The 16,184-nt window shown below is 38.8% G+C and overlaps 1 protein-coding gene across 1 annotated transcript in view; it reads left to right on the top strand.

Annotated features, from left to right (window-relative positions):
• The first annotated feature begins 7,450 nt into the window (after positions 1-7,450).
• Positions 7,451-16,184, top strand: part of LOC118332812 (rapamycin-insensitive companion of mTOR-like) — a 33,786-nt gene continuing 25,052 nt past the window's right edge. The window contains exons 1-7 of the mRNA XM_035668241.1: positions 7,451-7,502; positions 7,632-7,679; positions 11,684-11,781; positions 14,210-14,274; positions 14,366-14,497; positions 14,578-14,641; positions 16,022-16,148. Coding sequence (XP_035524134.1) covers positions 7,451-7,502; positions 7,632-7,679; positions 11,684-11,781; positions 14,210-14,274; positions 14,366-14,497; positions 14,578-14,641; positions 16,022-16,148 — 586 coding nt within the window. The remainder of the gene's footprint in view (positions 7,503-7,631; positions 7,680-11,683; positions 11,782-14,209; positions 14,275-14,365; positions 14,498-14,577; positions 14,642-16,021; positions 16,149-16,184) is intronic.

Below are 16,184 nucleotides of genomic sequence, written 5' to 3'. Positions count from 1 at the left end.
AAATATATATCTGAGGTTGCGTTAGTTAAATCTCCTGAACTTGGAGAGCCAGTGATAACTGTTGAGGGCATTTGGTGACTAATTTTCTCTCTAATAGTAATAATTTTATTATAAAAGAAGCTCATGAAGTCATTGCTATGTAAGTTTATGGGGATATGGAAACCTTATGTTCAATGTCCCATCTCCTGACCCCACAGAACAAGGTACTGGCCTTAACCGCAATAGACATGGGTTCAATGGCAATGGTGAACAGGGCAGGGAAAAGGGGCAAGACCCACATGATAGAGCAAAGAACGCTGATTGAGTACTGTTGGTTAACACATGTCTGGGGAGATGTGTAAAGCAGATGTATCCAGGAGGTTATTCTGTCTCCAAACCTAAATTAGCATCGTCCCAATCGTTGGACTCACCAATAGACATGCGGTCTGAAATAATGAGCCTGTTACTATTACATAGCAATTAGGATCTGAGATGGTCTCAGTGGGAGTGAATTGAACTTTTTTACCAATCAGTATAGCTGCACCCCTTGTCCTGATGTCAAACTTGGAATGGAAAATTTGCCCGATCCAAGGCCTGGAGAGCCTTATGCAAGTGGGTCTCTTGAAGGAATATAACATCCCCTTTCAACTCCTTAATGTAGGAGAAAACCTTGGCACACTTCATTGGCCCGTTCAATCCATCCATCCATTTCACGAAAGAATTTTGACATTACCTCTCACACACATAGTTAGTAGTAGTAGCCATATAATTGAGCGGTAAGTAAATGTAGATACCCTGTGGTGAAATGAAAGCTACATGTAGATCTATGTTGCAACACAGAACAACACACACAGAAAAAAAAGGGGAAAAAAACGATCGATGTAAAATGTAGGAGATTAGCTGGGAGCTCCTCTCGTTGGTGTCTCCTTCACTCAGTCACCATACCGCCCAGTTCCAGATGTGGATATAACGCATGTGAGGTTCCCATCTCCCATTCACTGTTCTCCCCTCGTGAGTGGCACCCCAGACCACCAGAGAGGCATCTGCAGTGATCACTTTACTTGCGCTAATGGTTCCCATGGCAATACCATGAGTCAGGAAACCCAGGCTCATCCACTAACAAAGCACTAGAAAGTAGCCTCCTGAAACCCTCACCAGACAGTGGCCATCGAGTGCCTCTCATATACAGGCATCCCACTAGTATGGCCACTACAGAAGAGGCTATCTGGCATTGTTTGAGGGTAACCATGTTGTCTCCTGTGGAAAAATGCCCCTGCAAAAATTCCTCAAGTAGATACCACTGGGACTCCTTGGGAGGGCTCCTTTCTTTCTCAAGGTGGAAATTACCCCAAAGAGAAATTTACCCATATTTAATTATTTAAGCCTGTAGCCCTTCTCTATCATTCACACCCATTTTGACTAAGTGCAGGCAGCCCAGCTCTTCATGTGCAGAGGGAGAGAGCTGAACAGCCACTTCGTCAAAGCCTTTTGGGGCTGGCACACTGTCCATGCACTCCACCAACACCCAGCATGAAGCCTCCTAGACTGTCCATGTTGTCACAGCTGTGGGGACACTGGTCCTGTGGTTGATGACAACTGCATGAGACAAATACCTGTGTGACAATACTGACAACACTTTCCCTGTGGTGGGCACTGGAACATGGACACCAACGTGTGTTCAGTACTCTCTGTGGAACGCGTCCTGTTGCTCTGGAATTGAGCAGGTGGGTATATAGCGGCCAAGGAGGGTAGCAGACAGGGCTCCAGAGAAGAGGCTTTCAGGCCAGCAGCTTCTTCCTCACAATCGCAGGTGTATGGGCAAGACTTTGATACCCTGGCACCAACTCCAATCACTACTGTGCAGACTCTGGCTCTGAATGGCGAAAGATGGCATCGACCGTATCTGGGATATTCAATATCAATATTCAATTTTGTTAAGTGGGAGAAAGTGGAGATGCGACGTCCATTTTTTATATGTCCATGCTTTGTGTGATCGCACTCAAACTCCCTGCCCAAACAATAAGGCAAAATATATATCTGTAATATCCAAATTAAGTCAAGTAGCAACTCAATATTCCTGGATGATATGTATATTTCTGACCTTGAGGAATCTATTCCAAACATTCTCGGGACCTTCGATGAATTTCACTCTGTGCCATGCTGCAAAATCAGTCTAATCTGCTTTTACTAAACAATAAGACGGTGCAGCCATCCAAGTGTTGTATGATACAGATCCAATAAAAAAATTATATACTTGGGCATTGTTATACAAACCTTACTGAACAAAATTGTCAAAGACAAGGCAAGTAAGTAGCAATACTACTTACCAGGTGTTCTACTCTCCCAACATCACTCCATTCTAGGATTGCTACCTTGTGCTAATGTCCTCAATCAATGATTCTGTTACGTCTACCAATGAAATTCTGGAAATGACACGATTCTTTAATTTGCTGGTACTGTACATATAAAACAATAAACAACCTAGGTTAAAATACTGACCAAACTTAACATATTAAAGTGTGGATTGACCCCACTTCTACAGTTCCAAAGAGAGAAATAGAGCAACATTTGCAGCTCAAAAATTACAGTACATCACATTCCCAGGTCTCACTAAATAAAAATAATAATAAAAAATAAATAAAAATAAATAAAATTATTATAATGTGACATTTGTTGGGGACTGTACCAAACAAACATGCTTTCTTACATCTGGAGAACAAGATTTGTAGGCCAGGGCATCTCTGCAGCACTACAGTACTTCATTATAATGCTGTTTGTCACACAGTTTACCCTTATCAAAACATTGCAGATTCTGCAGTTTGAGTATTGCACTTGGCCATATTGCGATTTCAATAATAATTTGATTAATTGTGCAGCCTTACACAGCACCATATGCACCAATATGCATCCATAGAAGGGCTCCAAACATTTTCCTCCATTAGGGGAACACAGAGCTAAAACAGTCTCATCACAGGGGTATTGCCCCTTTGGGATGCACTCCTCCTTGCAAACAGCAGCCTTCTCAGGGAGAACAGACAGGAGTTTGTCCTCTGCTGTTCCATAAAGTTGTGGCATAGAGCACTGGTTCTTAAACAACATTTACAATGGAAATAATTAATGAACTCATTCCGTTCAGGATTCAACAACAGTCAACAATAAATAAACCTGCCTCGTGTGATGATTATCCATTGCATAATAGGGTCGTCCTACAGTGCTGTAACGCTGGTCATAATGGTGGTACATAAAGAGCCTGATATTTTCTGAGGTGGTATGTGTTGTAAAAGGTTTGAGAAACACACGTTTTTCACTAGTTTCACTGTCACTATAGTTTCTCCTACAAGCCTGGAAGGGTGAGCTGTATTGACAGTTGCAATATGCTACTTTACCGCTCAGTGCTAGTGAATCCTACACATTGGTCCTTTAAAGTAGCTGTAGTCAACAGAACCACTGTCAATAGCATTAAAATGAGTAGAATATTTTACAGATCTCTAGACTGATATTATAATAGAAAATTACCTACAGGTAGGTAATGGTGGCAGATAGGGGAATCTCTTCAGAGCTATACTTTGGTCAGTGGCAAACACTATAAACATGAAGACAGGCTAAGACAAAAACTCTGGCAGGAACTCTGCTAAAAGTCATCATGGTCGGATATAATGTCACAGGCTGATGAGCAGTTTGAGCAGAGACAGCTGCACAGACTCAACTCTCAGGCAGGGAAGCAGGGACCTCTGGTGGATGTAGTAGATAGCACAGCTGTGTAATAGAATAGAATAGAATGCCTTTATTGTCACTATACACATGTACAATGAGATTAAAAGCCACACTCAAAGGCAGTGGAATAAAAAAACAAAAAGTGTAAGAAACATAAAAATATACAGCTATAAACATAAAATATAAGGACATACATTAATTAGTGGCAAAAAAAAAGAAAGGGGGAGATAGGTGCCACAGTCTTGAGGAGGTGTGGTACATTTTGTAAATAAATATGGTGCTATATCAGATGTTAAAATACTAATTATTATATATATATAAATATAATATATTATCAATATACAATATAATATAATATATTAGATTCAGGGGGTGGTTATTGCTTTTGGGAAGAAGCTGGTTTTTGGGAAATCTGTTTGTTTTTGTCCTAATCACCATGTTAGCGGCCTCCCTGGGGGAGGGCAAACAGGTCAAACAGGTCAAAGCCGCGGTGGGAGCTGTCTTAGGTGGATGGCTTCTAGCTGAAGGCAGCGGGGAGGTGTAAATGTCAATCAGGGAACGGTAGGAGGGCAGCATATGATCTTCTGTTGCTGCCTTGGATGGACTCTCTTGACGACCTCTCCCTGGATGATAACACATGGGAGCAGGTGTTAAGGAAAGGTCCAGCACAGTTTGGGAGTTTAGATTTTGGTTTCCTTGGAGAACTCTACAGGAAGTGTTAGCCGGCATTGCTGACCTTCGACTGCCGTGATGTTCTCTGTCCAGGAGATGTCGGCGGAGATGAGGACGCCGAGAAACCTGAAGGTGTGGACCCTCTCCACACACTCGCCGTTGATGTAAAGGGGGGCTGGGTCGGTGCTGTGCTTCCTGAAGTCAATGATGATCTCTCTGGTTTTCTTGGTGTTCAGAGCGAGGTTATTCTCTGAACACCAGGCTGCCAACTTCAGGACCTCCTCTCTGTAGGCTGCCTCATCACCCTTAGAGATGAGTCCGACCACTGTAGTGTCGTCGGCAAACTTGACGATGAGATTGTCATTGTGGGCCGAACTGCAGTCATGGGTGTAGAGGCAGTACAGGAGGGGGCTCAGCACACAGCCCTGTGGGGAGCCGATGCTCAGTGTTTGGGTGAAGGAGAGGTGGGGGCCAAGTCTCAAACCCCCTTAAGTTAATCTAATTTAACTGATATTTTAGAGGCTTTATGTTTGTTTGTTTTCTTTTGGTTATTTGTTTGTGGTTTTTCCCTTTATATGTTTTATACTTAACATCCATTCATGATGCCTGTTTGTTACTTGAAGAAACTTTAGAAGTTACAAAAAAAATAGGGCTGTGTATTGGTAAGAATCTGGTGATACAGTATGTATCTCGATATAGGGGTTACGATTCAATATATTGTGTTATATTGTCATACTGTAAGCAAGGCCATATATTGCGATTTAATTAAAAAAACTTCATAAATAAATGTCATAGTATAAGGAACACAGCACCATATGCATAAAATCTGAGTTAACAAAAAAATACTTTTTATGCAACCAGTACAGTCGGATCTGCATTTGTATTTCTCACTGCCCCTGTAAGGATATTCATTAGGATAATTTTTGGGTTGCCAGGTCGAACTGTGGTTTATCCTCCAGCACGTCTCCAGAGTCAGGAAACGAGCAGGGAAAATCCCTGCAGATCCATCACACCCTGGACACAACCTGTTCCAACTCCTCCCCTCTGGTAGGCGCTACAGAGCACTGTACAATAAAACAACCAGTTCTCCCCACAGACCATGATGAACAGTTCAGTCAGTCATATATATTGTCAGAAAACAATCCCTCTGCAAAAACTCTGTAACACTATACTTTTGTCCCCAATGAGCACAAAACAGAGATTCTGTCAGGTCCCAAGGCTTTCAGGCATCAGATTCACTCTTCCTCCCCTGTTTGTTGTAAGCATGCCAAAAGCATGGGTGTGATTGTAAATGCTGATCTTAACTTCCAAAACACATATCTGATACTCTAAGACTGCACTTTATCATTTTATAAATATCTCTACAGTCACAGTCAGACTCTGAGAAGCTGGTCCATACAGGTCTTTATAGATTATTATTACATTAGATTACTGTAATGTGTTTTTCTCTGGACTGACAAAGCAGGTGTTAAATAAACTCCAACTTATTCAGAATGCTGCAGTCAGAGTATTAACTACAACTAAAAGGTTTGAATAAATTAAAATTACTTATTTACCTTCTCTTAACACAAAAAATTGATTTATACTTCTTTTTGTTTTTAAATCTATGAATGGCCTAGCTCCTTCCTACATTGCTGAAATGCACACTGAATACACACCAGACAGAATGAAAAAGACATGAAAAAGGCATGTAAGACATGTATAAATTAAACAATGTATTCTAATATTCTATTGCCACTGTTAGATATTTCTATTCTGTGCTTTACTAATGTGCCACAATAATGTTTTTGGGTTCAAATATCTTCATTTGTGGGCTTTTCCAAGCAAATATTTATATATGTGATTGCTTGTGATTAAATCAGCAGATATTTCTGCTACCTCTTAAAGTCTATATGCCCCCCTCTGGACACATAAATAAATATTTCTCTAGATCTGCCCCTGCTTTCAGCAAACCTTCACTCCTTCGGGCATCATTCATTCATTCATTTTCATTTTTCTCTTGCACATTAGCATTAAAATATAAAGCTGCTTTGAGATGCTGGTTCAGTCAATGGCTAGTCATGCACTGGGTTAATGTGGACTCCTCAATATTTCTAATATCCCAAGTATGGCATAGTCAGGTGTACACACAGTATACTTCAGTGTCCAGAAGTACATTTCAGAGTTTGTCAATCAACTCTCCCCTTATAATAATAATAATAATAATAATAATAATAATAATAATAATAATAATTTAATTTCAAAATGTTCAGTGGACCTATTGTCACCACTTAAACAAATGCATGGTTGATAAAACTTCTTATTGATTGATTTAATAAATCCATTAATAAACATTATTTTTATGAGTTGTGTTGACACAACATCGATACAAGTTGGAACAAGTTAATTTCAATGAGTAGTCTAATCAACTTTAAAACTTGTGTTTATGCTACCAATTACTAAGTAAGGGCTAATTAAAAATACCTTTAATTCTAAAGGATTCCTCTAACTCAGTGTAGTACATTTGTTGAACATAATTTCATTAAAAGTTTCCATAACTCAAAAGGATTGATGCAAATTGTTGATTGCTCTTAGTGTGTTTTAGTATTTTTAATCTTTTATTTTATATTGTTCTTTCAAGTCTTGTTCTGTCTGTTTTACATTTGCACACATATTTGTTATTGTCTTATATTTATATATAGTTTCTTTCATTGTCATTTATTGGTGTCACTTGCCTTTTTTACAGATGTGCCGTGCACTTTAATTTGTACAGAAATTTAGTCAAATCTGATATATTATTATATGTGCTAGGCTATATAAATAAACTTCATTTGATTTGAAATATGAGTGTTAAATGTCTAGTTTTGTTTTGTTTTGTTTTTGTTGTTGTTGTATAAGCTGATGTTAAGTTAAATGAATGTGTGAAATTTGAGTGTCTAGTATGTTTTTGGTTTATGTGCCATTACACAGGAGCTCCAAAGTTTTTCTGGCAGGGAAAGTCCTCAGTGGCAGAGTGCTGATGAAGATGAGGCGCAGGGGGATGATAGGAAGTAGATTCTCGCGATAGTATCACGCGCTGGGTCCACTCAGTGCGGCTTCTGTAAAGATGGCGGTCAGCAGCATCCTAGGCCGCCCGTCACGGAGCAGTCGGGTGCGAGGTGAGACAGAGTTCCGTTCACACGGGCCTGACCGCACTCTCATCACCACTTCTGACACCGGCGGCACTAAGGTCGTGTCGGGTCGGCCACCAGCTCAGCTCACTCCCAACTTTGTGTTTGTGCCGACAGGTCGGAATGACAGCGGGGAGGAGAACGTGCCGCTGGATCTTTCCAGAGGTAGGTTTGAGCTCCGGGAGCGGCGGACACATTTAGGACTCAGCATCCAATTAGCATCACTGTCACCGACTTCCCGCTCGCCTCGCCGCTGTGTCGCGGTGTTTTCTGGGCGCATATGTTTTTGTGGGGGATGTCATGCTAAAAATAAGTGTTAAATGGTTTGACTTGTACTGTCTGTGCCTCCCGCATGTTTTGCCTGCGTGTTTACCCAACTCAGTCATCATCACCGTCAAGCTAGAAAAACTTAAGAAACAGCACTTCCGGTCCAGTCAGAACTTCTCTGCATGCAGATGGGCCATTCTGCCGAATCGGTGCCTTATCAAAGCCCATTTCCGCCAATGTGACAGAAAAAAACCCGATTCTGTAATTCAATATAATGAAAAACTTAGTATCTCAAGATAATAATCTCTAATATCTCTACTAAGTCACAATATTGAGAAAGTTTCCTATGCTTCGAGGTACTAAGTCATTATTTTAAAGATGCTAAGTCTTTTTTTTTCCCAGTCACATTGGCAAAATGGGCTTCCGTAGAGCCTAAATGTGCATTAATATACATGACAACTATCTGTATAATACATTGTATTATCAAGTAAATTGTAAAGAAATAGGATTTTAGCTTGTCTCCACTCTAACTCTACACTTCACCATCAAATATAATTATAGAAAAAAAAGAAGAAAAAAAAATCTAATTTTTTGTATTATTGTGTGACTATTTCCTTCATCCTTCATATGTTATGCAAACTCATAACAGCATCAAGTGACTTTTATTTATTTTTTATTAACAAACAGCAGGTAAATACAGACGTCACATGAACAGACAATGCCAGGGGACACAGACAGAAATCATATAAATAACAAAAATATTGTACAGGGTAAATTAATTTAAAGTTTGGATACATTTCTTATTTTTAGAGTATGGGAGTAATGTAACGTATTGTTTAACTTCATTTTCAAAACTTAAAAAAAAAGGTTTTGCTGAACCACGTTAAGGTGCTAATTGTTCTCATACTATTAGCACTAATGCCATGTGGCTTCATTTCCTGTATTTGCTAAAAGATGCTAAAAGCTTAGTCCTGTTAGAAACTTTGCACAAAATAAATAAAATAGCATGAGATTGATAATTACATGCCTTGGAAAGTTAAACATGTGTTATTATAGATACAGAGCTTTTGTTATATCATGTAAATGGCACTAATTTGGTAAAATGGCCTATCTGACATTTTACATAAAACATTATAAAGCTTTAAAATTGCAGGTACCAGTGATGTAAAGAAAAAATAACTAAGTAAAATCATGATCTTTACCATTATAAAACAGTTGGGGCCCACTTGGGTCACTATGAACGTCACTTTGAGCTTGGTGACTAGCTATCTAGCTGTTGGTCAGCAAACATTACTCAAGCAACTACTAATTTTTCACAGCAATGTTAAGAATTTTCTAAAGTAATGTTAATCTTACTACTAGCTATGCTTGCTTGGGTAATGTTAGCTGACCAACGGCTAGCTAGTGAGCCAGCTAACCTTGGTAACATTAACTAATGTTGGAAACATAAATACGTACAGTGACATAATGATGTGGCTTTTGAGCCTGCGGAAACGCTTCTTAGAACATTCTCAAGTTGAACTCTGACACACACTATTCTGGCTGGGAGGAAGTAGGCTGTTGGTATAAGTCTGCCATTCTTCTAATACAACCATTTTAAATGTCCAGTGTGAAGGGTGCAGTGGCATCTTGTGGTGTACTTTTAGAACTCCCTCGCTTCACCATCCCCTTCCAAGCACGAAGGAGAAACTATGATGGCCGTAAAAGATGTGAAACATGCAAACGCCCCTATCTGGAGACAGTGTTTGGTTGGTCCGTTCTGGGCTACTGNNGGACTCCGCCTCTGTAGATAAAAAAGCTCATTCTAAGGTAATAAAACACAACAATTTATATTCTCAGGTGATTATAAACCAATGAAAACATACGTATGAATATTATATTCCATTTCTGCCAATAGATCCTTCTCAGTGTTACACACTGGAACTTTAAAAGATAACAGTTGTGCTCTGTAATATCTTTCTTAAGAGGCTCTTGTGATTGATTTTGACACTACACTTGTGTCAGTGTTTAAGGGCCTCTGTCTATAACAAAATGCAAACATTAAAGTTGTGCAAGCACAGTTATAGATATGACAGTGTCCTCATTACAGAGATGTGGTGTCCCTATTTAATCACAGGAACACTTCCGACTGTGCTGAATAATTTCACTCAGGCTGAAAATAGAGTGCCAAAAGTGAAAAAAAAAAAAATGAAGGGTTTAAGGAAACGAGTGACCTACTTTATTACTATATTTATATATATTCTAGCAATATATTATTATTATTATTATTATTATTCGGTGTTAAATTGGGATTTGTTAAGCTGGGGCTCAGTGGTTTCAGGGATTCCATGGGTGCGCATGCATGTAAATCTGATTGATACCATTTGGCAAACTAAATAAAATAAAACAAAGTGAGAAAATGCTTTGCTCTGGACACTTTGATAAATGTTTAACATTTATCAAAGTCAGTCTAGATTTTTGCTACAGCTGATGACAGTAAGTGTATCTATTATGGACTTATAACAGATAGACGACACGTACTTCCAAAAATCCCCCCCCCCCAAAAAAAAAGATAATGGTCGCTGCCATCTTGCTCTGATGAGGTCATTTGGAGTCTGCACAGGTCAGAGCTGCGGTATCAAGCAGGGCTCAGCTGTCAATCATGATGTAAAAACACCCTTTTAGCTTCAAATAAACCAAACTGATCAGAAAAAGGAACACTACAGGAACATAATAAAGATAACTACGGGCAAATTACAGAAACCATCTTTGGGAGAAATTTATTTGGCATGTACTTGCTTGTATTTTTTTAGTTTAGCCCATCTGCTAACATGGAGGGGGCGTTTTATTACCTGTAATGCAACCAGCCACCAGGGGGCATGGACATGTCGTCCATCTTTATAATGTATATATCAATGATCTTCCGCAAACTGTCTAGCGGTAAAGTTATAGTACAGTTTGTAAAATAAAAAAATTATCTAAGCAGAATATCAGAGCATTTTACATTCTGTTATTAAAACTATTTTTCTGACAGACAAGTGGGTAGGTTGCTTTAAGGGTAAACCCTGTGACAGAAAGCAAAAGCCTGTGAAAGTTCTAAATTCACTTCATTTAAGCTTATGTGCTCTACAGCTACGAAGATATTGTGTTTTAGTCATTGTTTGAATTATCAAGAACAAGACAAAAGTAAAAAATATATACAGTGTTGAAGATGTGTGAAATTAAGATGACATAGAGGAGCATAGGCCTATGTGCCAGGACTGAGCCCCAGACAGCCCCGGCCCAATTTAACCCCTGGTTGTCATCACTGACTTACTTAATTACATTACAATCATGGATCAGTCAGTGTGACAGAAAATAAGTTCTAAAAAATGCTGTTCTCAATAGATTAACTCAAAGTCATACAGTTCCAGTTATTTTAGAGCTGTGATGATCAGTTGACAGAAAATGCATCCGCACCAGTTATAATTGTGAGGATTTATCTTTTGTGCAGGTTAACTTAGTATCTTTGGGGTTTTGGACTGTTGGTCAGACAAAACAAGCAATGGGAACACGTTGCCTTGGACTTTTGGAAATTGAAATTGTAAAGGACATTTTTGACTATTTTCTGTCGTTTGTTAGACCAAGTGAATTGAAATAATAATATTTGCTTGCAGCTTAAGCTTTAGCTTTATTACACTTTAACAGATTATTTCAGTTATGGATTCTTTCACAACAGAACGGAAGCAGTGGAATTGCATACATCAGACAAATAGTTCTCTTAATGTGGGTACCAGTATTTACCCCCACTGTGTTTAATGTGCTCATTGTTTCTGTTTGTCGCATTATGGTAGCACTTGAATGAAAGGAATACTTTTCACATGAATATGTAGTGTTTGAAACTGTGTTACATTAGGGTCCATATCGGCCTTCACTGATTTCAGATCCTGCAGAGAACCTTCGTGAAATCCTTCAGAACGTTGCAAAGCAGCAAGGAGTCTCCAACATGCGCAAGCTTGGTCACCTGAACAACTTTGTAAAGGTTTGTAAAGACAACAGTGAAGCCACACTTGCAGCACCTGAGTGTGGTGCTAATGGGAGGGCTATGAGGTCTGTACATTTAGTTTTTTTTAAGGGAGATTGAATGTGATCAGTAAATTCCATGCCTACCTGCCTGTTACATTATATTATATCTTGTACCTTGATAGTGGAGCAGTGTTAATCCCGTTTTTTCCATGTCTAAGACGAGATGCTTTCAAGCTAAAAATAGATCTTGTAAACTAGAATGAAATGTATGTATTGTTTTCATTAACAATACAAGATGGAGCAAAAATGTCAGTAGTGGGCATTTAAAAAATGCATATTTTCCTCCAATAGTTAAGAGACCCAACCCTCAAACCGCCAACTTTATGCATTATAGTTGGTTGTACAGTTGTCAGGACTAGCGCCATTTGGTGCTCTCCCAAGGGGGAAAAATGTACCCGCCACAGCATTTGGAAAATCAAGGCTCAATAAACACCCAATTGTCCAAACATGTTCTATTGTTGAATACCAAACAAAAGTACCACTTCACTAAAGACATGTCTCTCTCTCTCTCTCTCTCCTCTCTCTCCTCTCTCTCTCTCCTTCTCTCTCTCACCAACAATGCATCCCTTCACATCTTAGGTGAAAAGTTAACTAAATATGTATCAGGTAGGTCTATAGCAGTAGTTCCCAAACCTGGCCTTCTTGGATTTTACAGGCGTTCTAGAAACTTAAACAATATACACAGTGCCTATATCTCAGCATTTTTTGGATTGACTTCTGTGATGAAAAGTAATCAAGTAGGCCAAGTATCCAGGGACAAAGAAAACACTAAATGGCAAAAAAAATAATCTGTATTGATTGTTAAAAATACACAATACAGACAGAGAATTCTATTAAAAACTTCCCTAAAACAGGAAAATAATCTGCTCAAAATTCACACAAACTTCCTGCAGTTCCAGAGTTCACTGTTTGGGTTCATTGTACAGTTTTGAATATAATATGAAACATCCATAAAATATGTCACTTAGTCAGTTTACTAAATGATAGAAAAGGGGTCCTTTGAGGAAAAAAGTTGGGAACCACTGGTCTAGTAGCCTACTGTCTTTTTTTAAGCCCAGTGTGTGGCTGCTGTTCAGAAAAAGAATAGAGGATAGTTTGAGGATTTAACCTATTTGGAGGCGCTTTAAGCAGCGTCCAGCTGAGCTGACCACTGGATGCACATGTTCGAATGCACAGCAGCTGTGTGTTTGAGAGAAAGTAAAAAATTAGTAAGTTATTTTAACTCAGAATGCTGCTTTGTCACTTGACCTGTCCGCCCAACCCATGGGTTGACCTTCATCACTATTACACAAGAAAAGTAATACATTGTTTTGTTTTTTTTTACAAATTGAAATACTTGATATTGTCACTTTGACTCCAAGTTTTGATACCTATTAGCCCAATTTAGTCTAGTTTTAGTCGCAACCACTCATTACCTTTTAGTCCAGTTTTAGTTGAGGAAAAGTAATTACATTTTAGTCAACTTTAGAAAAATATTTTGTCTATAGAGTAAGACTACATGTGAAGTGGCTGCCAAAATTAACACTCTAGTGGAGCTGGCAATTAATGAGCAGCGCTCATGAATTGCCCAAAATAGAAGGGATCATCCTATGGCGAGCAGAAGAGAGGAATGTTCCATTAGTACCAAATTCATCAGTTTTCAAATACCTTGTTACTGGCCAAAGTGTTGATGAAGGGGAAGGTTTGACCTCACACTGACTTTTACAAAAAGTCAGGGAGTCCTCAAACCATCAGATACCCTCTTCTGTCCACCACAAATTTCAATCTGTCCACTTGATATTGAGATACAGTAGTAACAGTGGTATTAGTGTTGAGACGCTTTACTAAAAGTCCCTATAAAGAACTTCATTTTGTTTTGATTCTGGTGGCCACTGTGGACAAAAGCGGTAGTGTTTCTCTCTGATGGTCTTGTTTGTTTATGTAGATCATATAGAGGCATCAGTATTAAATTGAGAATTACCTACATTGTTGATTATTATTACTGATTAACATGTTAGGAATTTTGATGTAGCAGGTGGAGATGAAACAAAGTTTATCTTTCTGACTTTAACTTTAAGTTTATAAAATCTCTAAAGTAACTAACTATATCTGTCAAATACTGTAAACATAGTGGTGTAAAAACTACAGTGTTATTCTGAGTTGTTGCGGAGTAGAAGTAAAAAGTAGCAGAAAATCACAAGTACCTCAAAATCGTACAGTACTTGAGTAAATGTGCTGTTATATTCTAACACATTAACATCCAGATAGCTTTATTTGTACCAATGTGGCATTCACATCAGGAGACCCTGCTGGTGGGTCAGACAATCAGTGAGCTTGCACTGGGTTAATATACACAGTCTGTACTGAAGTTGTGACCATTTTCTCTGTATTTCGTTCCCCCACAGCTTCTCTGCAGCGTTGGACACTCAGAGGAGAAGCTTGGCTTTACATATGAGGAGATGATTATTTGGTAAGCATTCGGACATGTTGGTTGGCTACTGCACATTTCCTTTGCTGCAGTGTTCTTGATTATGGCTTTTTTCTGTTTTTTGTCTCCCAAGTCTGCGGTTAGCGTTGTTGAACGAGGCCAAGGAAGTGCGTGCAGCTGGATTACGGGCTCTGCGTTACCTGATCAGAGACAGCAGCGTACTAGAGAAAGTGCTTGGACTGCAGGTGGACTATCTGATTGCAAGGTGAGTGACTGGTTGAAAGAGGCCGTGTATAACAGTTGGCATTCTGTTTTAATAAACCTGTCCCTTTCATTCTGTACCAGGTGCATTGATATCCAGCAAAGTAATGAGATTGAAAGAACACAGGCTCTCAGACTGGCACGCAAGGTGAGATCAGCTTCCAACAAATACCCTTTCTATCAGCTCTATAGTGTGCTCACATAGTTGCGCAGCTGCTGCTTACCATCAGAAAGCGGCTGCATGAACCCAGTGCCTCTAGATTTACCGATAATCCATAATCTACTCTATTCATGAAAGTCCAAATTAGAGAACATTACGTTTAGGACGATCGAGAATTGTAGTTTTGCTGCTACATTAACACCAGGAGATAGAGTGATTGATATGACTTAATAATCCTTGAAATCATAAAAAAAAAACAATTTTTGGGAAATGGCTTGTATTTTTAAGGATGGTTTTTCTAAGTAGTCATTAAGTTATTGTCAAATCGAGTGAAAATCAAGCAACTTTACACTGTGTTTATGCCATTTCACTTGTCTTCTTGGACATACAAAACCTAAAATAACATATTATCATTGTAATTTAAAAATTAACATGTTAAGTTACTAGTTCATTGAGGGGTGGTATTGTAGGGGGCTCTTTTCATTGACCTTAGAAACGCTTGCAAATCTTTTGCCAGGTTTCCTCAAATGGATAGACTTACATCCCACAAGGGTTGTATACTTGGACCAATTTTATTTATTCTGTATAAAAACAATCAGTCTGCCCTGATGTAGAGATCCAGCTATATGTTGATGATACAGTGATCTACATGTACATCTCATGGTTGCCCAAAAAGAAATATTACAGTGTGACTAAACATAATTTATACCTTGACTTAAATGTAACAAAAAGTATGATCGAAAAGTCATGTACTGTACTACTTCTGAACTGCATATAATCATATCAGGGCAAAAACTACAAGTTGTGTCTTAATTCAAGTATCTGGGTGTTATGATCAATAATCCCCAACCTTTTTTCTTAAGGGACCCCTTATCTATGATTGAGTAAACTGACAACCCCTGATTGACATGTTTTATGAATATTAACAGAACATAACAACAGATGAACTGTACAATGAATCCAAATTGGGAACAAAATTGTGTAAAACGAGCAGTTTGGATGAATTCTGAGCAGATTCTTTCTTGTAAATATTATGTCAGATGAGTTTTCCAATGGTTTTAGGAACTTTTTTATTTGTCTGTATTGTGTATTTTTTTAACAATCATACATAATATCTAAGCAAACAATTTAATTTAGTTTTCTTCAGAATTAGACAAAATGCTGAGATAGTAAGGCGCTGCTTGTATATTTTTTTATTTGAATTTGATATATTTTAGATTTGTTTAGAAAGTCAATTACCCGGAAACGCTATCTTAGGTCCACTCTGAGCAAAGTAGTTGATTGACGACATACGACACTGCCATCCCTAGAGCCGCTAGCACGGCTAAAAAACTGACTGCACTGTGTTTGTGCTGCTGCTTCGTACAGATGATCACTGTGAATGCGCTGCTCTTCCCCTCCTCTGTCACCAACTCCCTCATTGCCGTGGGCAACGATGGGCTGCATGAACGAGATCGTATGGTGCGGGCCTGCATTGCCATAATCTGTGAGCTCTGTGAGTAACAACAAGCCACACACGCACACACACACA

The sequence above is a fragment of the Morone saxatilis genome, unplaced genomic scaffold (assembly GCF_004916995.1).
Source record: "Morone saxatilis isolate NCDOM2014 unplaced genomic scaffold, NCSU_SB_2.0 Contig21, whole genome shotgun sequence".
In the NCBI taxonomy this organism is placed as follows: Eukaryota; Metazoa; Chordata; class Actinopteri; family Moronidae; genus Morone; species Morone saxatilis.
This window is presented reverse-complemented; position numbering and strand designations above follow the sequence as displayed.